This window comes from Fukomys damarensis, unplaced genomic scaffold, assembly GCF_012274545.1.
Source record: "Fukomys damarensis isolate Sample0158 unplaced genomic scaffold, DMR_v1.0_HiC HiC_scaffold_12, whole genome shotgun sequence".
NCBI lineage: Eukaryota > Metazoa > Chordata > Mammalia > Rodentia > Bathyergidae > Fukomys > Fukomys damarensis.
The window spans coordinates 30,244,068-30,270,940 of NW_022900924.1; the positions used below are offsets into that span (position 1 = coordinate 30,244,068).

Sequence of the window (26,873 nt, forward strand, 5' to 3'; positions counted from 1 at the left end):
TGAGAGTTGCAATTGCATTGCTTTGCTGTTTAGTGTCAGAATTTAGGGAATTTTTCATAGTATTGATGAAGTTTGTTTGGTATGTCTTTATACATTGTTTCTGGAAATGTACTGTCCCATGAATTGCTTGTTAATATCCTGTACCCATTTTCATAGATGCCAAATGCTATCTTGGGATCAGTAGGTTTATAACCATGAACACAAAACAAAGCACTGCCCTCCTACAGCTTATTTTGTAGCAAGAGAAGAACTTAACGAATGAGTTGTGTTTTTTTTGTTTGTTTTTTTGGTATGAAAAAAGGTTAAGTTCTATTGGAAAAAGACAAAGTAGAAAGAAATAAAATGGATAGGGGGTGTGCGGGAGGCAGCAAAGTTCACAGTAGTAAATAGGTCAAGGTGGAGTCAAGATGAGGAGGGTTAGAACAGCAAAAGCCCATGGGTCAGGATTGGAGAGACAGGAAGGAGAGCGTAGTGATGAACCCAGAAAAGTAGAGGGAAGGATTGTTAGTATTGGGCCTCGGGGGTCATCGTAAGGCTTTGGCTTTTAGCTGAACAAAGTGGGACCTGCTGAAGGGCTTTGAAGAGAACACTGACACGATCTGGTCTGTGTTCTCCAAAGACCACTCACATTAAATATCTGCCTGCTGTGGTTTCTGAATAACCAGGAACTTGGTGAAGTCTTTCCTTCCTTTCAGAAATGTGATTTTTCTAGTAACAGAACATCAGGGAAGACTGGGAAACAAGGCACTTGAATGAGCAGCTAAAGTGTAGGACTCGGATGAGCAGAGTGGGCTCTAGCTGTGAGTGTTATGCTCTTCCTCCTGGCTGCTCTGGCATTTACTCTGTCACCTTTGTCCCTTAGCGTACACACTCGTCACACAGGAATTAGGCTCCTCAGTGCAGTTGTTGCCAACTGTACGCCAGGCCCTGGCCCAGCTGTCGCTTGAGCTTTACATTTAAAGCAGGATAACACAATGTGTGCTAAGTATTGTCGCGTTCATTTTGCAGAGTGAGGCTAGAAGCCAGATCTAAGTCCCTTGTTTCTTCATTATGCGGATGACTGCTATGTGTGGTAGAGTTGTTATAGGCTTTTTAGACTAGATGTCAGTGAGGATTAAAATAACATGTTTCAAGAAGGTGGCACTGGGTCTTGCATAAGGCCACATTAATATTTTAATAGTATCTTTTAACTTCGTATGATTTTCTGAAGTAACCAGCTTCTATCTTCTGTGAAGCTGTCATATAATGTTAAATTATTTCTTTCTTGTTTGCTTTGTTGCATAACGTGAAACAAAAATATGAAATGAGTTCTGTCTCCAAAAAGATTTGTCCTACTTGTTTAAGAAACTGTAAATTTTAATCTCATATGGCAATCTGATATGATAATTTATCCCCAAAACCAGTATAAGTGGCTGATTCTGGGAGTTATAAGATTCAAAATTTTGAATGAAAATCAAATAACCATGCCTTCTCTTCTTCTATCTTGCTGGAGAATTCTCAGGTGGTTTATTCTTGCATATACTTGTATATATCCTTTTCTCCTTCACTTGATAAAAAAACACATAATTCAATCTCTAAATGGGTTCTGTCCATTTGGAAACTAAGGCAGAAATTTAAATATTCCAATTCTGGCCTGTTCAAAGGCAGTCTTAGGCAAGGATGACTGATATTTTTTCTGTAACCATTCAAAGATAAAATAATACGTATATTTTTTTCCTGAGCCTGAAAATTTATCTCATTACATCTCGCCTTAGGTACCGTTCATTTTAAACAAAGTTTAAACAAACAGATCAGAACAAATTATTTCCATGTTAGATTATAATCAATCTGTAGATATTTATCACTTGCTATAAATATGTACAGGTCTGAAATAGGAAAGCTTGGGCTGAGGTAAACTAAAGTATCCAGTCTTTATGCAGTGACTTGGGATGCCCTGCTCCACACAAGGTTATGTTCCAGCTTAGTCCTCCCAGGATAGCCAAGGTTCCCCTGAGTTGCAAGAAGCAATGAATCCAGAGATTAAGAAAAGTTTGCACGTGTGACTGTATGCAGTTAGAATAACTTTTTGATCACTTTTCATAACAACTACATACAAAAGGCAAAACAAAAATATAAAAGAAACTCTGCTAAAAAGTTATATCCATTTGTAATGCCTTGAAAACTTAACCTATTTTCCTTTATTAGAGGACTACATCAGAAGATACAAATAATGTCCCAGCACTTTCCCCCTCAGATGAAAGCAGCCCAAAAGAAATAATGAGCAATTTTCAGTACTTGCATAGGAAACTGTTTACCTCTCCAGAAAAGTTTCCTCTTTTTCCTAGGCTAAATAACTTAATTTCCCTTCTAGCACATGAAGTTGAACTGGACATGTTAGTGGTCACTTTTCATTTACTAGTATTTCTGCATAAAAGTTTCAAAGGAAGTTTCCTAAACAAGCTACTCTGCTAGATTGTCTGGCATGGGCAAAAATGTTAATTAACGTGTTCGAGATGAAAAAGGGTTAACCCCGGAGTTCATAACATTCCCTTATTCCTCGGCACTCCCGCCCTCTTCACTTGATGAAAATGTGCTCATGTGAAGTGAATTCTGAAACTGAATCCGCCGAACACGCTCAGCATTTGGTACCAGATCTGTACTTTGACATTCAAATTTATGCCATGGCCACTGCAATGTAAATAGGAAATTCTAAATGTGATTTGAATCGCCCTTTGGGGAGTTTTACAATGAAAGACGGTACATTTCCAAGGTAGCTGATAGTTACAGCCGTCCCGCTGCAGCCTGTTCTGCTTCAGAGCTGAGCTGACAGGAAACTCTGCACGCCTTCAGCTGGACCGAGGGAATTTGGCGGTCGACACAGCCATATGTAGTTCTGAAGTGTTCTCTCTTCTCAGCGATGTTTTAGATTAGCCCATGAACATAGCCGCCCTCATCAGGCACAGGGTGATCCGGTTTGGGGGTGACCGCCGCCTGCACGGATCCTAGTTTGGAGATTATCATAAGCAGCGACCGTTTTGTAATTAGCAACAGGCTTTTGTCATCATTCGAAGCCAGCATTTCACAGCACGACACGTTTTTGTGCTAGAAAACGTACTTTCCTAGCAAACAGATGTGCTCCGCTTTTCCCACCAGCAACCGAGTAGGTGGGTACTGGTGCACACAGAAAATGCATCAGGAAATCAGAATTCGTCAAGATATTCCCAGGATTTTCAAAGTAAGAAACTTTAACACTGACTTGTATATATTTTGTGGTGCTGCTTGATATAAATTTCAGTTGATTCTGTTCGCGTACAAATGTAGATGGTGAGACTTGGGAAAATGTGGAATTAACTATAGACGTGCATTCTGTCATTGTCCACTAGAGGGCGGTGGTTCCCGCATTTATTGTGAGTTTATTTAGACCAAGCCTCAAAAAAAAAAAAAAAAAAAAAAAAAAAAAACACCAAGGAAAATGCTACTATCCCTCAAACTCTTTGTTTTATATATCTCATATGTACATTACAAATATACGGTGATAAGAATATATTTTTAAACAGATGTCAAAATGTGTATAGTAAAAAGGAGGTTCTATGCTGTTTTTCTCCTTTCAGCCCTACCTTCATACATGACCACCACCTCCCGAGATGCAGTGTCTCCTTTCAAGATTAAGCTTAGCACATTTTATACAAATGTGGCTACCATTTATTTTATGTTTCATTTGTGTATGCGTTAAGCTATATGCTCTAGGCATTTTTATCTATCTAAAACAGTGGTATTTTTTCCATCGGGTTTTAAAGCATGCTACTTACTATCTAAAATAAATTCTTTCATAGCTCCATCCATGACATTTAGATCATTTTCAGTATTTTGCTATTTAAAACAATGCTGCAGTGTAGTTGCTTCTTTTTAGCACCTTTCTCTGTAAGTTAAAGTGCTATGTACTTGCCAGACTTGTTTGCTTAAAAATGCAATCATCAGTGCAAGTTGTATGCATGGCCCTACAAAAAGATGCCACCGATTCACATGCACACCAACTGCGCATGGGACTGTGTGTGTGTGTGTGTGTGTGTGTGTGTGTGTGAGTGAGAGAGAGAGAGAGAGAGAGAGAGAGACCTTGTAATCACTGCCCATCCGTAAAAAGAAAAATTAATATAGTGACAGCAGATTTTAAAATTTCTGAAACTGGAACTGACTTGCACTGGTGAATCCACTACTTCAGTTTAATATTTTTAAGCTTGTAGAAATTTGCTTTACAGCCCAAATGCCAGAGGACACTGGGCAAACTAACCTAACCTCCATGAACGGGAGATGATAAAACTAGTTCTACATTGAAACAAACACTACTCCCTCCAATACTTTTATGTATTTAAAAATGTTTCATTATTATAAAAACTCTCCTAAATAAGCTGGATAGACATTATTACTTCTATCATACAAATGAGACCAAATCCTTGGACAATGTTCTTTTTCTTCCATTGTTTTCCTGATCTGATGTCAATTTTTAAAATTTCAGTGTAGAACCTTGAAGTTTGTAATCTGAAATCTACTTAGCTTTGTAAGTTTGTCTCTCCCTTTCTTTTTACAGGCCCCCATGGTTTGTTTTCCTGTTCTTTTCTTTCCATTCTAAACGATAGCACCCAAACTTTCCCCTCAGATTTTAGCAAAAAAGAAGATGCCTAAAAATGATGTGTCAAGTATTTTTCCCATGCTTACTACTGCACTAAATATACACTCAGCAGGTTGAAAATAATTATAATAAAAGCTGGCTACTTCTTCTGTTCATTTTCTTTGGGGGAAAACTGATTACTTTTTTTTGTACGTGATAGGAACATATCTCCTAAACCACCCACAAAAAACCCCACCTCTAAAAGTGGCAAAGCAGGCAAGTCCTGTGTACTGCTGCACCAGCTCTGGGTTCATCTTCTCCCTCCCCTCCACCCATCGGCTCTCTGTGTAGCTCTACCCCTGCCAGCTCCCCGGGGAGCAAGAGCTTCTGAACTTCTGTTAGTTGAACTAACAAGGTACAGTGAGTGCATATGACAGAGGAAACGCAGACTCAGAAGAGAGCATCTCTCCTGGGGATACGTTAGGGAATGCACAGATGTCTTTTCAAGCGCAGAATGTTTCATAGATGCATTCTCTGCTATCATGGGCCAGCTCCACTCGGTGTAAGAACACAACTCAGAATGATAAAAAAACAGTTAGATGTAGGAAAGTATCACTATTTCTTTTAATATAATGGTTTATTTTTCAGTGGATGTTTGTTGCTTTATTTTGTATTCACCTATACATCCAGCTTTAGACTACAATGTTTTAAATGCAGTCTGGATTTTTTGGATTTGGCAATTTTGTTCATCTCCGCTTGGTGCTAGTTGCGGAAAGAGCCCCCTCCTCCGTGTGCCCTACCCCAACAAGGAATAATCAGTGAGATTTTAGTGTGTCAATAATTACTGGTTTTGAATTTTAGGTTGACCTTTTTAAGTTTCATTTTTAATCATTAACTTTTGTATTTAAAATAAAAAGGTGAAATGAGGCAGGATTGTTATTAGCTGCCTAATTCTGAACTTAAAAAATATGACATTGCCAGAGAAGGAAAACACATATGCAGGAAAAACAAATTAGGTATGTACACAGATATGGTTTGTGTTTGTGAGAAATGAGTTATGTATAAGGAAGGAATTCCTGAGTGTGAGTGTTGTTGTAAAATATAATAGTTTAATAAAAATGTGTTTATACAAATTGGAAAGAAAGGAGATTTGTGTAAATAAATTTGAATTTATTACTGCCTTGTGCTGTAGTGCTCCGTATTGAAAATTGAATTTTGGATTATAAAGTTCGAGCTGTACCACAGTCTCTTATCAGTTTTGCAAAATGACCTTTTGACTGAATATTTAAAAATTGTATATTTCCTTAACAGTTATTATGCATCAAATTCTCCGCATTTCATGTTAGCCAGGTAACGAATAGTTTTAAAATGCTTTTAAACATGATTTAAAAATTTAAAATATTTCCCCCTGCTTGAAAAGTTTAAATCCAGAAACCTAGATAAGATGTTGATTCATCTACCAAACACTGTAACAGTTCACAGAAAGAGAGGGGAGGAGGGCGGGGAGAAAGGGCAAGAGAGAGGCTGATTTGTTGTCGTTTACGTTTATCTTGGTCACATGGATTTTTGAGGGCTGTATCGTCACCCTTAACCCAGTCAGTGGTGTCAGGCACAAGACACTGGAGTAGAAATAGTTCTTCACGTCTTCTATAATGAGAAATGCTGGGCAATGAATACTCGACAATGAAAAAGTTTCTTACATTCCACTCTGTGGTCAACCTGTGAAAGTATCTACTTTAAAACAATCATTTTTCCATTTATGTGTAGGGAAAGGAGCTGTATGCTTCCAATCTTTGAAGGTGATAATACGTTTAACTTCCTAACATTACATTCGATCAGCTCAATTTTTTTTTTTTTTTTTATCAGCTCAAGGAAAAAAATCAGACTAGCTTGGGTCAATAAAACTGGATGAGTAATTGACTTTTTTGTGTGTATCTCTGCCAGTACTTAAGAAAAAAGAATTTTTTCTGCAAGTACTTTTGACAGCAAGTTCCTGAAGTCCCAGGAAGAAGTACACGAGTGCATTTGTATCCGAGGTATGTCTACATCCTCCTTGCCTCCGTGGGTGAGACTGGAGCCCGTGACACGCTCAGGTGCATGTGCGTGTTACTTTCCGTTAAGTTGCATTCTCCAGAGCCACACAGAAATGTTCCTATGTTTCTAAACAAACAGCTTGTGCCAAGGTTTAAAGCCTTCAGATTTCACAAGAGCTTACACTTTGGCAAAATATTAAAAGGAGAAATGTCTGTGGTGCTTCTGGGATGTATCATCTTTTGTTGGAAACATTGGGTTACAAAGAACTCTCAGAAGAATCCTCTAAAAAGACTTTCTTGCTATTTGTGTGGAAAAGTTTTTTCTTTCTAAAACAAATTTCAAAAATTTTTCTTTTGAAAGTCCAGTACTTTTATGGAAACATCGAGAGCAATAATTATCTCATGTTCCAGGCCGGTAACAGCGTTCTAGCCCCTCCCATATCTGAAAGCAGAAAAATAAATAATAAATATAACCTAAAATATGTAGATTACTGTTATCCATTATTAATACTAAACATTTTGAGTTTTTAATTTTGATTTTTTTTAAACTTTTAAGTGCTGGATTTTACAAGCTCTGTTTAAAAACCATAAACACATTTTAGTTTCTACCTCTATTTTCTAGTTAAAATTCAGTGGAAAAAGTAGAGTTGCTATTATATACCAAGAACAATAATGACCCATTATTATCTCAACTTCCAAGTCGTTCTCCTCCTCAGTTGTGGATCCATCCGCATTGCTCCATTTCATTTCAAGCAACATTTAATAAAATTGCAGTAACTCATGACATGATGAGTTTTAACGTACTTGTAAAATTCTTATTTGATGATTATGTTTGGTTTGGCTGTAGCTCTCGTCTAACCAACCTCACTACACCTCCTTCATTTGCCAAAATTATTTGTCTTTTCTGGAAAAAATTCTTTTTCTTTTTTTCTCTCTCTTTTAGCAGGCTCTTACTCCCTTTTCTTCTCTTGCTCTAAATTTTGCAGGTAAACCTATTAAGAGAATAAAATTCATTAATTTGATTTGGTTGCAGTTAGGAATTTAAGACACATTATCCACGTCACTGGATACTTCTCCATTCTTTGTTTCACACCTAGTTTTAGAAAAACTTTGTTTCCCATAACTGTTTTGTTAGCAAACTCTCCAAATGAGCCTATTTATTCATCAAAGTATCTGAAACCATGGCAAAGTTTGTCTCTCCATATTTATTAAGCTTAAGTAATGGGGTCTTTTGTCATTAGTTTCAACTTCATCTTCCAAGGAAAATCCACTACACTTCACAGTTCCTAAGATACCAAGCATTTGTTTCTTTGTGGTGTTGAAGGTAATGTGATTTATATTTTGCTCTAGTTAGGATGCCCTGGCCTTCAAACACTTTTTTGACTAGGAGTTAGAGGCTAAGGTCAAGTTAACAATGGTAATCTGTCTCTCTGTGTGCAAAAAATGAATCACCATTAGGATTTTAAGACTGGTAAGCTCTGACTTGACCACTTTGTTCAAAGGTTGTCAGCAAAATGTATGAAAGTGGCCCATGTTGAAAATCTCTGGTCGTAGATGTCAAGGAGTCTTACAAGGCCACCAATGTAGTTGTGAATAATTGGTAAGAAGGGGGTGTGGTTAAGAAGCATTAGTTCTATGCTTGATTTAGCCTGGATTGATTTAATAATATTAAAAGCTCCTCCAGTCATTCCCGGGGCACAAATGAAAATGCTTTCAAATTATTAAGAAAGAATGTGACTTATTCAGGACAATATGAAAGGAGGGAGTGATAAAATGAGGCACTTCATTTCAACCCTTTACTTTGGACCAAGTAAACTGCCACTAGGAAAGGAAAGAGCTTCACAGAGAGTTGTAATATTTTATTAGTAATTGAATTGGAGTTTGTTTTGGAGAGTTGGCAGTTAAAGTAGCTGAATTTAAGGTAAGCAATTCATAAAAGTTAGAGGGCAATTTTCTTTAAGCGTCTTGTCTTTTTTTTTTTTGGTACTGGGATCGAACTTGGGTCCCCGTGCTTGCAAGGCAGCAGATGGAACCACTGAGCTAAATCCCTGCCTGATTCTTAAGGAATTCAACACAGTAGTGACAGAAATAAAGAAACTCCTGAGATATGGTAAACTTTGAGCTCTTTTCAAACATCCTTAGTGTTTACCACACAATAAGCATTGAATTAATACATAAAGCATTGAATAATAAAGCAGATATGTATATAATGCAGAGTTTTATGTGAAGATTTATAGTAGTATTTAAAATATGTGTTGCCGGGTGTGGTGGCACACGCCTGTAATCCCAGCATTCAGGAGGCTGAGGCAGGAAGATCACTGTGAGTTTGAAACCAGCCTGGGCTACATAGTGAGCTCCAGGTCAGTCTCAACTACATAGTGAAACTCTGTCTCAAAAAACAAAAAAAAACCCAAAAAACAAAAAACCTAAAATATGTGTCAAGAAAAAGGCATTTGTTTTCACAAGTCATAACATAAAGAGCAATAATTTCACAATTTGAACTAACAGATATACTTACACTCCTACAATTATTTGATTTTAATGCATCATGCAAAGTTACAATTTCTGTTCTTGTATTCTGTTTGGGTTGTCTCTTTATCTATAATGACAAAGGCAAACAAGTTCAGGATGGCTAAACACACATGTATTTTTGAGGTTAGTATTAGTGCTGGTCACTGATACAGAAACTTTATTAGTGTTCTAGAATATCATTTGATGAAATTTATTTACCTCAATGTTGATACAAAGAACTGTTTGCATTAAGGATCTATTTTACTTAGACTATAGGAGTTTAATCAAAATAGGAGTGTTTCTCTTCCAGCAGCAAATGGGAAAAGATGTAACAATTCCTCTTAGTTATGTTGCTTTTACTTCCTGTATTATATCAGTGTTAACCTGTACTTAAGGGTGCCTTTGAGTACAAGCACATACCTTTCAGTGTTTTAGATTCCAGGCTTTCTTGCCTACCTTGAAGCAGTCTTCTACCCAGCCAAACTGCTCTGTGACACGTCGTATGGTCTGCACATTTTCAGTGGTTATCACCAACAGCATTCCTTATTATTCCCAAGGGGAACTCTCGCCTCAAATCGGATCCCCAATGTGATCACCAATTCAGGACACAGCCAAGGGTGTCCATTTTCTATGTATTCTTCCTGTCTTTAAATTCTGTTGATCTGGAGGAAAGAAGTTATTGGTGACATCGCATCTCAAACTTAATTTTTTTCATCAGATTTGAAAATCATCAGATTTAATCTAACTTAGCAGTTACTATGGTTCTAAACATAGTATAGCCGACTTATTATAGACTCATACTGAAGTGAAATATAAGGGTTCCCATATTAGAAATGCCTGACTGGTCATTTTCAACTGGTAGTTATTTGAAATCTAAAACTAATGGAGCTATCAAAATGACAACATCTAATATAGGCCTTAGGGAGGAGGTAGCTCTCCCAAGTGAGCACAGGCAAGAATCAAAACCTCTGGGCACTCAGTCCAGATCTCCTCTCACTATGCTGACTCTACAGATGGAGGTTAGGCGGGAACTACAGGTCCCGCAAGGGCCCATAAACCAATATGGTATATTCACATTTCCCCATTAGTATAGCAACCTCCAGGAAGCAGTGAAGTATCATCACTTAAAAAATGAAAGTTGTTCTGAGAAAATGACTCGATGTTGATTTTCTTCTATAAAATGCAGTAATAACAGTTTTCCCTGTGGGGCTCATGTATTGATCAAGTGACAATACAATTAGAAGACGTAGAACACTATCTGAGACGTAGGACGTAATCAGAAGACACACGCTCTTCCTGTGTGACCCTTCCTCAAGCCTCCATGGGATTTAATTTTTGAACCTTATACCCGAACATTTTTACCTTCTTACTTTGCTTTCACCCTCTTCTCCTTCACCTTCTCCCTCCCTCTTGGAGTGCATTCTGAACCAGACCTCTAATCACAGATATTTTAACTGTGTTACTTATTTTTATCTTCTGTTAGCTGACCAAAAACAAGGACAGAACTTTAAAAATAGGTTTGGATAAATTAATCTTTGATTTTCTGAATGGACACGTGTCTTCTTTTGTAGACCTGAATGTAATCTATCAGCGATATATTAAAACGTTACATTCTTAAGATGTAGTTCTGTGCTTTGCTTTTGGCTGGAGCACTAATGCGGAAGAATGTTGTTGGGACGTGTTTATTAATATCACACACCTGGAAAGTGGTGAGCACCCAAGTTCCACAAAAAGGGAAAGAAACTGTCATCATTGCCAGCCAGGGCCACACGAGCAAAGGCATAGAAGGAATATTATCACTTTGAATTCAGCAACAAACACTCCGAATACTGCCTCAGGGAGTGACCTATTGACCATGTACTCAGAAAGCAAGTGTAAAGGGAATTAAGCAAGAAAAACTCGCTTGCAGTGTTATCAGTCTTAGCCGGATGCCTCTGCCGATTCACACGCTCATGTTGTCTCCAAGCCCTGAGCCCGTGGAGTAGAAATCTTCTGAAGTTCTCTTTGCGCCTTTGCTTTGCCCTGTGCTGTCTGCAGTGCATGCTCTTGCTGCCTAGATAAGCTGATGAGGTCTGCTATCAAAAAAGTCATCCTTCTGATTTATATTTCTTGCTGTCACATTGTGAAGCCAATGTTTTAACATCCTGAAAATGTATTTTGTAACTAGAATCAGGTGATTTTGCAAAAGAGAAGCTTTTTCAAACAAAACAAGAACAAGCTATGCAAACCTATAATGGGATAAATACTTAGGAACAGCTGGAGCCTTCCCTCTGGTCTCTCACACAGTCTGTCATACAGAACTTTCTGTTCCACCTCACAAAGATCTTTTTGTAAAGCACCTGTCTCCCTCTCTGTCCAGAGATGTAGCTCAAGTTCTCATTATCCCTAGCTAAGATACCTATGAGGTGCCCCAACCGGGATCCTGACTTCCAGTCCAATAGCCATTCTGTCCTTAGACTAAAATTAACCCTACAGCATGATATAAAAAGTAACTTTTTAAGGGGAAGTGTGACTTTCTAGTATCAAAGTTGTCCCTAAATTCTTTCCTCAGGCCATAAAAAAAAAATATCTAAGAATCACTTTCAATAAAAAAAATTTATTCATTCATCTTGTTACTTCTGACCGGCACATTTCTATTCATTCTTCTAGCCCCAATCCTAATGTTACCTTCTGAGAACATCTAGATTCCCTCCTGAGGGAGTTCACTTTTTCTAGATTAGTTAGTTCTTTTTTATGTCTCTGTTACTAGCACTAGTTACTTTTCTGTTTCAGTTTTTCATTTATCTTTCTCATCAGTCTCTTGAGTAGTATTTGAAAACAGAAACCAAGCACATTTAATTTTACCTCATCAGTGCCAAGCATAGGACCCCAATCTAGAGTAAATAGTGAATAATTGTTTTAAAAATGATCAAATACACTCTAACATGCTATGAGATGTTGGGACCCAGTGTTATGTCTATATAAGATTAGCCTTTCATCCAGTTATGTGTAAGATATTGGACCACAGAAATTATCTTCCTTCCTTTCCTGCCTTCCTATTCCTGAACATATATTGAGCGCAATCTGTGTTCTAGGTTCTGTGTGAAGTCTCAGGCACGTTGAGAAAAGTAAAACACTGTCACTGAAGAAAAAGAGTAAAGTGAAAATGTAGTTTGGGTACCACTAATTGAATTGGACCCTTCTTCTACATTTGTAGGTGACCTATGGTGATGCCTATGGTCTAAAGGACAGATTGAAATGAGGCTTGGTTGCAAGCACTCATCTCCATATGATGCCCTGACCCATAGCACATGCAACAGCTATTGGCGAAACCTCCTTAACATGTGTCAGTGGTTTCTGGAAAATGGCAGCCACTGGAGGGAATTGGATGGCCATTGACCAAAATGTTTAAACCTCTACAATTTTCTAATTCTAGATCTACTACTAATTGTCTCTGATCTTGATTCAGTGACTCAATCTACCAAATAGCTTATCTTTAAATTAAAGAATTAAAGTTGCTAAACTAGATGCTTGATCAATAATTCTAAAAAAGTAGTTTACATTAAAGTTTTAATATATTACATATTAAAATGTATTATATATTTACAAATAAAATATATATAATTATATTATACATGACAATTTTAAATATGCAGTAATCTCTCTATAAATTATATATATTTATATACGTATGATATACTGCCACATGCATGTAGTTTCCACAGAATTGTCCTTGAGTTCGAATCTCCAGGGTGAGTCCAGGCCATGTGTTTTAGCAAAATTCTCAGCAATAATTCTGAGAAACTCTTGAGTTATATTGCCACTGATTTCATGCTCACATCATAGAAATATGATGATTGTATAATAGAAATCACAGCGGTTTCTGGGCCTCTGTGGTTCTCCGATGCATTCTGGCAGCCAAAACCCTGAAGGAGACATGGAAACTCCCAGCCCACCCCAGTCTTTCTCCTTGAATAGGCCTTGAGAACTAGAAACATTGTTTGAAGAAACAATCAGATCAGTAGCTGACATCATAGGTCTTCCTGAAAGAGAGGAAGGAGATGCGGAACAAAGATAAGACAAAAAATGTCTAAATGCTCCAGACCTGCTGGCAATCACAGCCAGTACCAAGCGGCTCCTTGGACTTTAAGAGGAACCCAGTCATTCTGATGCCCCTGCTCCTATATATTTATTCTCTGCATGAGGCACAAAGATCTGGGTGAGCTAATGCATCAACCCATGAAAAATGAACAATTAAAACAATGAAATTGTCAGTTCTTTTACCCGATTGCAAATAAATAACCTTCCTGTCAGGCTGGCTGTTCTGCTAGATCATTAGTTTAATACAGAGTCATTCTGAGGAAGGAGCGGATGACAGCTGATCTATCACTCCAATGGGTTCAGGCTTTTGATAAAGACCTGAGCAAAAGATGCTGCCATAAACTACAAAAGGTCAGTCCCAATTTGTGAAAAGCAAGGACTAGACAAAATTTAAATGTGTCTCTCTGCCAGTTAGGAAAGCTGTACCTTTAAAAACAATTTAATTGGTGGGATAGAGGATACTTCTTTCAACAATCCCCAACACTTTTCTTTCTGCTTCTGCTTATTTGGCTTGTCAGGGACACTGCTAGTGTGGACGGCCGTGGAGTCTGTACCTGCAGTGCAGGAGGGACTGAATGTTGAAACTGTGCAATGGCCCAGGCTGGGCAGGGTCATCCTAAAAATGTTACTCTATGCCATGCCAAATGGTAACAGTCGACGTTGAACAAACCAGGGCTGCGGATTTAGCTTAGTGGTTCCACTGCCCGCCTCGCAAGCCCAAGGATCCAAGTTCATTCCCTGGTGCAAAAAAACAAACAAACAAACAAAAATGTCAAATACTTGCATCTTATCATACAGGTATAGGTATGTTTTATAAACACCATATTATAAAATGTTTACCAGCCAGAAATACTGTTCAAAGGTAATAGATAAATCACTAAATCAAATAATTAAGGATGAGTTATATTCTCTAGTTGATATCTCTTTTTTCATTAAATTTCATGGAAAAAAGTAAGAGTTGCCTTTCAGGGGTCCCCATGGAAAAAGATAACTCTATTTCTCAGAAACACAAAGTACTATTAGACATTGTACCTGTTATGGTTCATATCTGTCCCCCAAAGCCTCATCACTCAAAGACAGAGCTTTTGGAAGGTGATTTCGTAATGGGGACTCATAGCTTGCTACTAGGAAGTGGGGAGGGGGTGTAGTCAGAAGAGGCAGGTAGCTGCGGAGGTGACCAGAAGGCTTTATCTCCAGTCAGGCTCCTCCTTTTACCTCTTTTTGCTTGCCCACTGCCATGAGAAAGCCATGAGCTGTCTTCTGCTGTGCGCCTGTGCCATTCTATCCTGCCTTAGAGCCAGCCAACTTTGGACTGAAACACAAGCCTTAGTAAACCTCTCATCCTTTAAGTTGGGAGTGTCTGGTATTGTGTCTCAGTGAAGAAGAAAGCGACTAAGCCAGCACCCCACAGCGTAGCTTAGCTGAGCTACACGGGATTAAACAAATTGTCTCTTAATTGACTTTGTCTCAATTTTTATTTTAGTAAAGCTTACTCTTCAATTTAAAAAAAAATCAATCAGTTGCTGGGAATCAACAAATCTAAGTCAGTAAATTTTCTTTCAATATCTTTTGAGTATTTATGCATATCCCAAGTATATCTTCATGGTTGAAGTGACTTAAATTATACCTCTGTCAAAAACAGCCAGTATTCATTCATTCCAATATTTCATTATATTCACTGGTGAACTGAAAAAGTAAAATTAAGCTTTATTATAGAGAAATAGCTCAGATCTATAAAGAAGGTACCCATAAAGTTTTTGTGGATATTTGTCCAGAATGATTTTAGGAGGAAAAAGCACTAGCTTTTCTTCCTAGCTGTCCTTTTATATTTCTCTGGAATCTCAATCTGTTTCCCTCCCCCTGAGATTTTTTTGAGTCCTGACTTTCTCTGAAGACTCTTAAGTCATTCACAGAGTGAAAGTATATTCAAAACTCTCTTTAAGATCTATAGTACAGTCTCTAAAGGATACATCAGAAACTTCTTGTCACACCTAGGCATACAGAAGTTGTGGTGGGATTAAGAAGTGCCCCAAACTTGGCCGTGTACTAATTCCAAGAACCTGTGAAAATGTTACCTTACATGGCAAGTGTGACTTTGAATGTGTGATTTAGATGGAGCATCCTGAGATGGAGAGATTTTCCTGAATTATCTATGTGGGCCTAATGCAGTCCTGATCAAAGTTCTTATAAAGATCTCAGAGAATAAAGTTATGGTTTTGGCTGATTATAGTGGAAGGTACCATAAGCCCAGGAGAGTAGGCGCCTAGAAACTGGAAAACGTGGAAATGTTCTCTCCTCAGGCCTCCACAAAGAACTTAGCCTTTGCCAACAGCTAGACTGGACAAATTCGTTCTCAAGAACTGTGATCTAATAAATTTGTGTTGTTTTAAGCCACAGATTTATAAATGAAATTTTGTTTCTACCATACGAAATGAACACAGGAATGTTCGTCATAAAGTGTGTTGGACCATTGTCTAACAGTCACGTACCATTGACAGTGAGGTCCTCAAAAATTGTTGCAGTAATTCTCATATAATCACGGGTCTCCCTCTGGAAATCTTTTCTTTCCCTTATACCTAATGCTCCCCACTTCCACTACTCAGACTCTGGTGTTTCATGTCTCAGGTCAGCAGTGATTTCTCCAGACAATACTGGTAAGTAAAACACCCCACCTCACATCTGCCCTTATACTGAGTCCCTGGGTTTGTTCTTCTCACGGGACCCTGCACCTTTACAATATGTTTAATTTAGGTATTTACTTGAATGATTACTTGATTGGATTTATCCCCCCAATTATAAGTTTTCTGGGTGCAAACGTCATGTGCAGTTTTGCTTGCCACTGTGAATCTGGCACATAGTGGAATTCAGGAAATATTTCTTGGATAAATAAGAAGGTAAAGTTCTATGCATCTTGTGTAATGTACATAACAATGCAGTCAGTCTATCAGGAATTGTGAGAACATTAACCAACAAGAGAAATTGCTTTGTTAATTCCTTCCATTCTCTCTTACAGAAGACCTAGAGCTACCAGGCTTTGTATTAACTCCATTTTTTTCTGAATCCTTCACAGAAATAACCATTATTACCTGGATGAGGATAGATATGTTTCATGATGATTATGTAATTAAGAAGCATTACAGTATTTCTCAAAAATATTTTGGTACATTTATATTGCTTTTTCTTGATTTCATTTTCCATTTTTTCTTTTACTGTTTTGCAATACAAATTGCAAACTTCTTCAGTGAATTTTAAGTATCCACTTGAATATTGAGTTTAACAGCACCAAGAGATCAACTTGTCATGAGTAAACTAGATCTCCATTTTGTTTTCTCTGGAGTTCCATAGTCAAGGCTAAAGATGTATCTGTATTCGTATGATGGAAAAGTGATCTCATAAAACCCCAAGACTTTAGAAAGTTAGTGAGAATATAGTACATTGTATTTTTGTGTTTCAACAACTTCTTGAGTGATTTCAATATTTGCTTTTAAGAAATAATTTTCCCTGAGTTGAGAATACACATAGAGATGCTCTTTTAAAATGACAAGATTATCCCCTATACCAATGCTGTTTTTCTGTGTGGTTTGCTGATCTAAAGAAGCCTTACTGAACAGTTAATTCTAATTTTAAATATGTTTCAATAGAAAGGGAATACATTTTGTTTAGGTATCTCTGTGTTACTCCACATAACAACCTGTGAGATAAATTCTGCTAACCTCCTCATATGGGAAAGAAAATTTAAGTCTTTAAAACTTAAATAACGTCTTTAAAGCAGAGATAAAGTTAATTGCAGTACAGGACAACCTAAAGCATAGTGAATACATTTTAATCTGGATCGCTCCACCTTTACTTGATAATTTTACACCAGTCCAGGTTTGTTTCATGTCTTACATGTTGGTCTATTTGTTTATAGGCTATTCTCTTATTCATCCTTTAAATATGTTGTAAAAAGTAAGAATGTATATGTAATTTTACAGGTTTTCTTAGGGATATGGTGTTGATTAACTATTTACTATAAATCGTATGTGTAGTTACAGAAAATCTTTAGTTCATACTAGTAATAAGGAATGGTGAAATTCATTTTGGGAGATCAGTAATGCATTTAGCATATCTTGATCATTTTAATGCAGTTCCCCATCTCTCCCTCTACCCGCTCCTCCTAGCCCCCCGTTCAGGATTTCCAAAACCTACCTTGTACTTTCCCATTATGTCTTCTTCTCCTTCCTTCCCTCCTTGCTTTCTTTCCTTTCTTTCTCTCTCTTTCTCTCTTTCATATAAGAGAAAATGTGTATAGCTGCACAACTCTCAGTAACTAAAGCTTGGAAGTGATGATATGCTCATGAATAGACGAAACCATACAGAAAATGTGGAATATTTACACAGTATTTATTACTCAGTCATAAACAAGGATAAATTTGAGTCACAGGAAAATGAATGGACCCCGAGGCCGTAATGCTAAGTGAAATAAATCAGACTCACAGGTTACATATTTCATGGTTTCTGTTTTATGAGAAACTTAATAAATAATATAAAGAGCAAGATAAAAATAGATAACATGAAACAAGGAGGTAGAACGTGGAGATGGGAGGCGGTTCTGGGAATGAGGGGAGATGGATGGGTGGGAGGGGAACAGGAAGTAAAAATGATTGAAATCCGGTATGAAAGAACACCAGTTCCCCAAGATGAATGCAATCATTATGTACTACATTATATATTAGATCATATGCTAACATATACTATGTACATTATATGCTAGTATGTATTATGTATTACAAACATATGCTAATAAACATTTAATGAGTAAAAATGTGATATTTAACTTTCTGAATCTGGCTTGTTTTGCTTAACATGATAGTCTCCAGTTCAATCCATTTTCCTGCAAATGACATTATTTCATTCTTCTTGAAGGATAAATAATATTCCACTGGGTATATAGACAAAATTTACCTTGTCTATTTATCTATTGGTGGATTTTTAAGCCATTTACATAGCTTAGTTATTGTGAATTGCAGCCTTATAAACATGGGTATGCATACATCGTTCTTGTTATAAATGTATCCAGAAGTGATAATAGGTGGATAAAAGGGTATTGATAGTTTCATGCTTTTGAGGAGTCTCCGGTACTGGTATCTATAATTACACTAGGTCACTGATTTACAAAGTTATACTGTAACATTCACACCAGTAATGTAAGAGGGCTGATGTTTCTCCACATCCTAACCAGCATTCATTGATTTCTTGATGACAGTCATTCTGACTGAAGTGAAATGTAATCTCAAAGTAGTTTTGATTTGTACTTTCCTTGCAGCTGAACCTGTTTTCGTATACTTATTGGTCATTTGTACTTCTTATTTTGAGAAGTGTCTATGCAGTTCATTCGCCCATTTTTTTGTTTTGTTTTGCTTTTTGAGACAAGGTTTCACTATGTAGTTGAGACTGACCTGGAACTCACTATGTAGCCCAGGCTGGTCTTGAACTCACAGTGATCCTCCTGCCTCAGCCTCCCAAGTACTGGGATTACAGGCGTGCGCCACCACACCTGGCTCATTTGCCACTTTTTTAGGTCATTTCATTCTCTGTAATGGTTCTCTCAGAGCTCTCAAGCCCAAATTTCACTTCTCTCATGCCTGAGGATCTATACCTCAAGATGGGAAGTAGGAAAGTCAGTTGAAATATCATTATTTACAGCAAAAATCTGTTGAATTCAGCACAGCCACGGAGGAGGCTGCTCGCTGCAATTTGCCTCCCGAGAGCACGGTGTTTTGTGGGCATCTTTTTTTTTTTTTCTGGGAAGACCAAGCTCTATACTCAAGTAATTTCTGGGCCAAATGTAGATCTTCCCAAGGATATGAAGAATTTCTACTAAGTTCATCTCTTGCTTTCTCAAACACTCAGAAGCCTCTGGTGAAATCATATCTTAAAAATATTTTGTCAGCCTTTTATGTTAGAAATGTTCCATGAACTAGTACCTTTCATGAGGTCACAGAAGAAGGTAGATGATACCCTCTTGTGTTTGCTAACACTGAGCTGGAGAGAAGAAGGAGGAACACACACATCCAGCCGCTTCTGAAGTACCGTGGCTGATTCCCTTTGTTCGGTCTCTTAATCACCGAGCTGATAACCCTTTTAGACAGTAAAGCCAGATGTGCTTTTTGGTGTATTTCGCACATCCAGGATGAATATTTCACTGAAAGATACTTGAACAATCAATGATTCTTAGGTACAAGAATGTCTAGATCGACAGCCGTGCACACAAATAGCTGTGCAGATACTGAGTCAATTCTCTGTATTGCTCTCGTACTTGTTGTCTATATGGCCAGTCAAGAACTGGAAGAAAAACTCTGCTGTGAATATTTTTTTAGTTAAATACCCTACATTTTATCCGTCTTTGTTATTAACTCTAAGTAAATAACCAATGACCCATAGTTAAAATTTCTGGCATTGCTATCATTTTTATTTTCAAAACAGCTAGAAGATGAAATATTTGTAAGGATAGTTGATGTTAAGACAACAGGAGATGAACAATCCAATCAATACCTTCTCCAACACGAGGTCTTTCCAAACAAGTCAATTCTTTGAAATATTGCTGATGTTAAAGCACTTAGTTAATAAATGAAAAGGTCGATCCAGAAATTATTATCCAATTTAGGTCTTCAGCATCTGAGGACAAACGGATGTGTTTATTTTATTGAATTTATTGAATTGTCACGTAAATACAACTATGAAACTCAATGTCTACTTGCCTCTATTTTATAAGCTGAAAAACACCCAGAAGCTTTTTAAAATTTTATCAAAAAAATAAAAACACCATAATGTTACTTGGAAGTTGGGAGGAAAGTTCACTGCTCACTCTGTAAAAAGAAACGAGAGAACTGAGTAGATTGACCAACAAGTGACACAAATACAGTTCATACTAATGTGCACAGAGAAACTACCTTATGAGGTTGAGCAGGCTGCACCAGTAAAAAAATATCTTTATCCGGATATGTGGTCCCTCGTGAATTATACTATTGTTTTAGTTGATTTTACCTGACATCACCCTATGATTCTTTTTCAATGACAAGAAAATTGCAGCTGGCCCTTGACAGTCGGTTACAAATTGACTGAACAAAACAAAATCAAACAGCAAAGTAATCCCCAAGTAAATTTAATGAAACCTAAATCCCAAAGGGCAGCACACTTCTCTAGGCAATGGTCTTATTTAATAAATTTTTTCCTGCATTCACTTTTAGAGCTATATTTACACAGACAGATTTAATTAATTGGGTTTGCATTTCCTCTCCCTCTTCGTTTGTCCACCAGGCACATACGAAAAGGACTGTGACCAGGTATGCCAGTGGGCAGCCAAGAATGAGGACGGTCACACGGATACGCACCTGTCTGCCTGGCTACCATGGAAACCACTGTCATCTCCGCAAATGTGGTCTGTGTTTATTTCTAATTTGCTGAGGAGACCCCAGTAGGATGGGTCACTGCTCAGAGTGTTAAAGGGCAAAAGTCAATACAAACTTGTGATTCATAGAAATGCTGTGTATTTTTTTACATGAGTCCTAAAATCATGTATACTCATGTAAATTATTCTTCTACTTGTATTTTCCATTCAGAGTATCTCCAAATTCTTCACAAATGTCAAATATGAAAATGAAGAGGGAAAGCAAAAGAAGAAAATATAAATTTATAGAGCAACATGCAGCAAATGTCAGTAAATTTAAAGTGATTCATACAGTAAGTTAGTCCCAGGGTCTGCTTAGGGATAATCAAATTAAATGAATTGTTATTCTGGAGTGAAAATGATGACTTGCTTACATGTCAAAATTCCAGTTGGCTCTGTTGGATAATAAAAAATAATGGTCCCTAGATCGAACACCTTGTATTGATTTGTTAGGACATTTAAACATGGAAAATGGTTATAGAAGAATGGATAAGGAAAAAGTCCCAAAGAGCATGTTAAAATGTTCAGTCAGCTACTTAATTTTTAAGCTTGTAATTATTTATAATGTACTTTTTATAGGTTCAAGAATAAAAAGCTTTGGCCTCAGATTCACTTTTCCCCAATCTTGGCCATGGATACTCTATTTCTTCCCTAGTCCTTCTTATAGCAGATTATTTTCCCTTTCCTATCCTACTTCCACAAAGATATGGATGACTTGGGATTTGTGTCCCCCAACTATCACTTAAACATAGACTCATATTCAAGCTATTTAATTTTCTACATGCCACAGAATATATATTTTTAATATCATTTTTCATAATTTCAAATGACAGGTTAAAACAAAATTAAATATGTACAAAAATAGCTTCAATTAGAATATTCTTTGAGGGCTATAACTGTTGTAGTATTAAAACTTAAAATGAAAAACTAAAATGTAATATAATGAATTTATTAAGCTTTGGTTCTGACAAATTTCAACTTTATATGTAATAGAAAAAAGGAAGGTACTTCTTCCATATATTTATGGAGATATATATCTGTCGCACAAGTCAGAAGGACTTCTTTTTTTCTTTTTTTTTTTTGGCAGTTTAAACTGAAGTTTTCTTTTTTTAATTAATTATTTTTATTGGTACATTTAAGGTATACAACGTAGTGACATTCATCATTGGATATTTGCACCTTTACATAATCCGTCTTGGTTCTTATTTTTCCCCATCCCCCTGCCCTCCCTTCAACCCCCTCCACCCCTCCCTATCTACAAAGACTTTGTTTCCATTTTTTTCTTTTTCTCATGTTAATTCCGTTCCTATCTTTTCTCCTACCCTTCCCATTTCCCCTTCTGCTCTGCACCATTTGTTTTCCTATTTCAAGTTATCTATTATTCTTTTTAGTCCTTATTTACACTTTCAGTTTCTCACACTAGAGAGACTATTCGGTATTTACACAGGATGCACATTGAGGCGATACTCTTAAGTGAAATAAATAAGGCTTCCATTTTCATTTCAAGGATATTTAATCTTAATGAGAAATTGTCGATTTACCTATAACGGGTTGTGCTCTCTCTACCTCGGCTTAGAGCAGAGTGGCTTCACCTTGTAAAACGTGAGGCTGACTGAGTCAGGGAGCGGCCCCCTGAGCAGGCAAATTGGCTTACTTCCACACAACACGTGGTTGGATGTGGCTGTGAGGGTTCCTTGGCAACAGCCACTGTAATTACAGGACTAAGAAAAAAGAGTCAAGAAAATATCCATAAAAGGGATAGCTGGCATAAGAGCAAAAGTTTCAGCAGCCAAGAACAACTGGGCTTTCATGTTCTCAAGTTCAGAGTAGAGAATAAAAATGTTCTCTCAGCAGAGTCAGAGGAAGCAGACAAACTTGCAGTAAGCAGCTCACCACTTCTCGGTAATTTAGGGGAGAGGCAGGGCAGTCCCAGCATGTGGACGACTTGTAGGAAAAAAAACACAAAACAATAACTGCCAGGGAGATATAAGCTCATCGTGCTATGTATTTTATGACCAATGAGAGGTCTTAAAGTACCACAACCCGGAAACCTTTTATTTCTGCAACATACAACACTACTACTTACAGTCACTCTCTTTGAGAGAAGTTCAGGCATTTGAGTCCTCATAGCTAGTTAACCAGTCTGTTCTAGGGAAAGTATTCCTAAGAACTCCCTAAATTTGCTATAGGATGCCTTTGAGCAGTGGACCACAGAGTAGTTTATCAGGGCCCAGAGGAAGATATCAAGATGTTCATAGAAGCCAGGCTTTAATGTTGCTGTTCTTGGCAATATAAATTTAGCAAGATGGAGTCTTAGTATTTCTTTTTAAGAATAAACAGTTTTAACAATGGCTGTATATGTGTGAGTAACCTAGTCAAACACCGGGAAAACAGACTCTGGAAAACAGAGATATACTATTCATTTTCTTGGAACTACATGCCTCTTGGTACAGTGAGAGCCTTATTTTTTTTTGCTACATTTCTAATGAAACTACCAAATGCCACACACCTCATCACATTGTACAATAACAGAGAGGTTTGCCGGTTAGCTTTTAATGTTTAAATAAATCAGAAGAATAAAGTCCTATTCAAGCTTCTTGGAACAAGAGAACAAAAGGAGGAGCTTGTGAAAGGAGCGGGGGAAATAGTCATCTTGTAATGGAAAATAACTAAATACCCCTTGCCAGGGAGACAACATTTCCAGGGAGAAATAAAAGGAAAAGATGGAGCAAAAGCCAAGTAACGATCAAAATGGAATGTTAGGAAATGAGGAAGAGGAGCCTGAATTTTACCGAGACCAGCCAAATGAAATCATTATGTACTGGTGTGTGTTTCCTTGTTGAATTAAGCGAATATTTGAGCTAGGGCTGTTTGCATGAATCAGAAGTCAAACTTTCACATTTATAGAATTGAATGGCAAAGCAGAATTATTTAAAAAATAATTTACTTTCAGAGAAAGTTATGGACACTTTGATAAACACATACCATACTCTTGAGACAGATTTAATGAATTCGGGGACCAAGAAATTAGCAAATATACTCTCTTTTTATGAATAGCATACTAATTAGTAGGTTCATTTCATCAAATTTAGTGTCCTAATTTCAACTGGATAGCTAAATTGAAGGCTAAAAATCAGCTGATTTTTGTTTATATCTGCAAATGGAAGAGTTAGGGGCAATTCTGTCAAATCCAAAACCATCATTTAAACAATGTGCAAAATGAGATATGCCTGAGGGAAACTATGTCTCCCAAGTATTTTCAGTACTTGGTGAAAATCATCTTAAAATCTAGACTTTCACGTATATCAGTTAGGTAAATTCATCAAATACTTATATATAAACTCTTCGCTCTTTTCAACTGAGATGCTGATTCTTTGATAATTATAATGTTATCCGCTGTATAGTATGTTCTTCAATAAGAATATAATTTTCACTTTATAAAGGGTTTTTCTTTTCCTTGCTTGCACAGAAATCCATGCCATCTTGCATTTCAGAATGATACAACTGTTAATCAGTTAAACTCCCTCTTAGAAGCAACATGCCCGCAATCTAAACCAGACCTCATTGGTTCTATCTCTCTCCCTTCAGCTCCTTTAGCTTGTTTTCTCTAATATGAAGTCACTGAGCATTATTTTTCAGAATCGTATATTTATTTTACTATATTTGTGATTCAATAAAAACCCTCAATTTCCCATTCTATGAGACCGACCTAGCTGGACATGGAAGAAGGATTTTGTTTTTAGTGAATGGAAGAACGAAAGATACTATTTAAAAATCATGAATTTGTGTTAAGGCGTACTCTATTACATTTTTATACGGGCGGGGGGAAAAAAAAACACTTGGGAGGATGAAGTGCACCAAAAAGAGGTCAAGAAACATAAAGCGAATTCATCATTTTTCAGAGGGTAATAAAGAAATACTACAGATATAGCAGAGAAATAACTCCTGGTGTGAAAAAGATTTTAGTGTTTTGCTTTCCATCTCTATCATGGAAAATTTTATTTCTAGCCAGAAGAACAGAAGAAAGACACAGCCAGTATTTGAGTCCATAAGCAAAATATGCCTCCATGCGAAAACTGTGACAAAGCATATGAAAAGATGATAAAAATTTGAATTTCAATACAAAACATTCTTTGACCATTTTTTTCCCTCTCTTATAAAGATATCACAGTTGGCTATATATCCGTAAATACAAAAATTGAAAAAACACAGAAAATGAGAAACATCCTCTATGCTTGTTACCTTTTCAATTCTTATGTTAAAGAATAGATTCTGCACAATATAAAGTATAATATTCAAATGTTAATCACAATAATGAAACAACCTGGATTGGAATAAAATAGCTTTGTTTGGTAAATTATTTCTCATTCCAAACATTCTTTGGAAGTAGATTTGTTAACTCTAATACCATCTTTAGCAACAGCAACAGGTGCTGATATCTGTTTGTTTATGTATACACTCTCATATCTCTCTATGCTTGAATTAGTAGGTTGAATACGATTGGGAATACCAGAGTCATCATGGGAATGCTGAGTCAGTCCTACGACCCTAGGCGACAACACCGTGTATGTTGCTGCTCTCCTTGAACAGCGTGCCCAGAGGCACTTATGGTCTGTATTGCCCAGAGACATGTAAGGATCTGAATGGTGCCAACTGTGACACAGGGATTGGCACCTGTGACTGCCCTCCTTGATTCATCAGAGCAGACTGCAGTCAAGGTAACTTACCCATACCTGTTACGGAGTGGATGTGTTGTTAATTCCGATGTCTGACACAGTTTATAGGTAATAAAGCTGAGTTTTTAGGACTGCAGTTGGAAGTCTGAGTGTTGTTGCAGCTATTTTATTTAACAATTTGACGAAATAAGAGCAAACACAAGCTAAACTAAATTCTAGCTTGAGGAGGCCTCACGTTTTGATTGTGAACTAAAAGGCAGTGAAAATAGCCAAGGAGATACCTTTCGTCGTAACCCCACCTAAACCAGCAATGCTACGTCGCAGTTAGGGTTAGAAAGTGTTTGACAAAATCAGAACAGAGTGGGAATTCTCACTCCCATCACATCAAATGCATTATCCAAAGTTTCATGACTTCATTTACCCTCAGCAGTTTTCTAGCTCAGAAGGAAACACTTCTTCTACTGAACAAACTGTAAACAGTTTCACCAAACCCAAAGTCCGAAAGTATTTATTACAAAAACTATCGGCATAAAGTTTAAGGGGCAGAAGTGTGAAGAACCTTTCTTTAGAAAAGGCACAGGCTTTGCCACTATTGAGCTATTCCTGACAAGTATATAAAAAAAAATATACATATAAATATATATATTTATCAGATCTTCCGGTTTCTGAATCTTTCAGTGATTTTTGCTGATGCCTTGACATAAACTCGCGCTGACTGCTCCCGCTCTTCTGCTCCTGTGTACGTAGTCAGAAGGAACTCCCAGAGTTTGAACCCAGGGTCATGATGATCTTTCAAGAGGACAGAGAAGGCAGTGAGTAGAGGAATGCTTGTGGAGAAGTCTTGGCAGTATCAAATTTTGGACTGTAAATTTTGGATAAGAATGTCCACTTTGTGGTCATTTGTTGAGCTGCAGTTATGTTTTCTGTGCTCTATTTGGCAATCATATTCCTTACAATTAAAAGCTTGAAAGCACCCTTGGTAAGGGATCTAAAGTAAAGGGAAACTACTAGTGACCTCATCATGCATACACACCTCATTGTATGTGATTAGCTTATGAACTCCGTGCATTTCTGAGTCTTTCCCCTGGAAGAATGGTAGCTAAAGTTTATGCGTAGGCAGGGTATTAACTGCCTTTATGTTGAAGATACCCTGATGCTTGTATTTCCTAGGCAAGAAGTTGTTCTGCCGGCTTTTTATAAGGGTAATTTTTCTGTTTTCCTGCAGATAAATTAAAAAACAAAACAAAACAGGAAAGTCTTCAATCCAGGTAGAGGACAATTGACACTTAGTAGACACTCCCTCTGAGTGTCTTAGAGTGTTTTAGGAGACACTCCCTGTGAGATTATCTTTGAGTTAAAGCCAACTGTAAACATTTCCTTAGGAAGGTCCTGGCTAGCTCCTTTGTGTTTGTTCCTCAGAGAGAATCAATGGGACAAACGTCCTTTTGCCAAAGTATTTTCAAAAGCAGTAGTTTCCTCCAACATTGAGAATACTTTGTCTTAAGAAAACTGTGATCTTATACCACAACATTTTCCCTGTACTTTGACTGCTAGGTTGG

General features: G+C 37.2%; 1 protein-coding gene across 1 annotated transcript in view; it reads left to right on the plus strand.

The window, feature by feature from the left end:
* LOC104850012 (EGF-like and EMI domain-containing protein 1) overlaps positions 1 to 26,873 on the plus strand; it is a 543,433-nt gene that overhangs the window by 514,729 nt on the left and 1,831 nt on the right. Inside the window, exons 13-15 of the mRNA XM_033762692.1 lie at positions 20,509 to 20,629; positions 25,125 to 25,356; positions 25,993 to 26,126. Of these exons, the coding sequence (XP_033618583.1) occupies positions 20,509 to 20,629; positions 25,125 to 25,224 (221 nt within the window). The 3' untranslated portion in view covers positions 25,225 to 25,356; positions 25,993 to 26,126. The remainder of the gene's footprint in view (positions 1 to 20,508; positions 20,630 to 25,124; positions 25,357 to 25,992; positions 26,127 to 26,873) is intronic.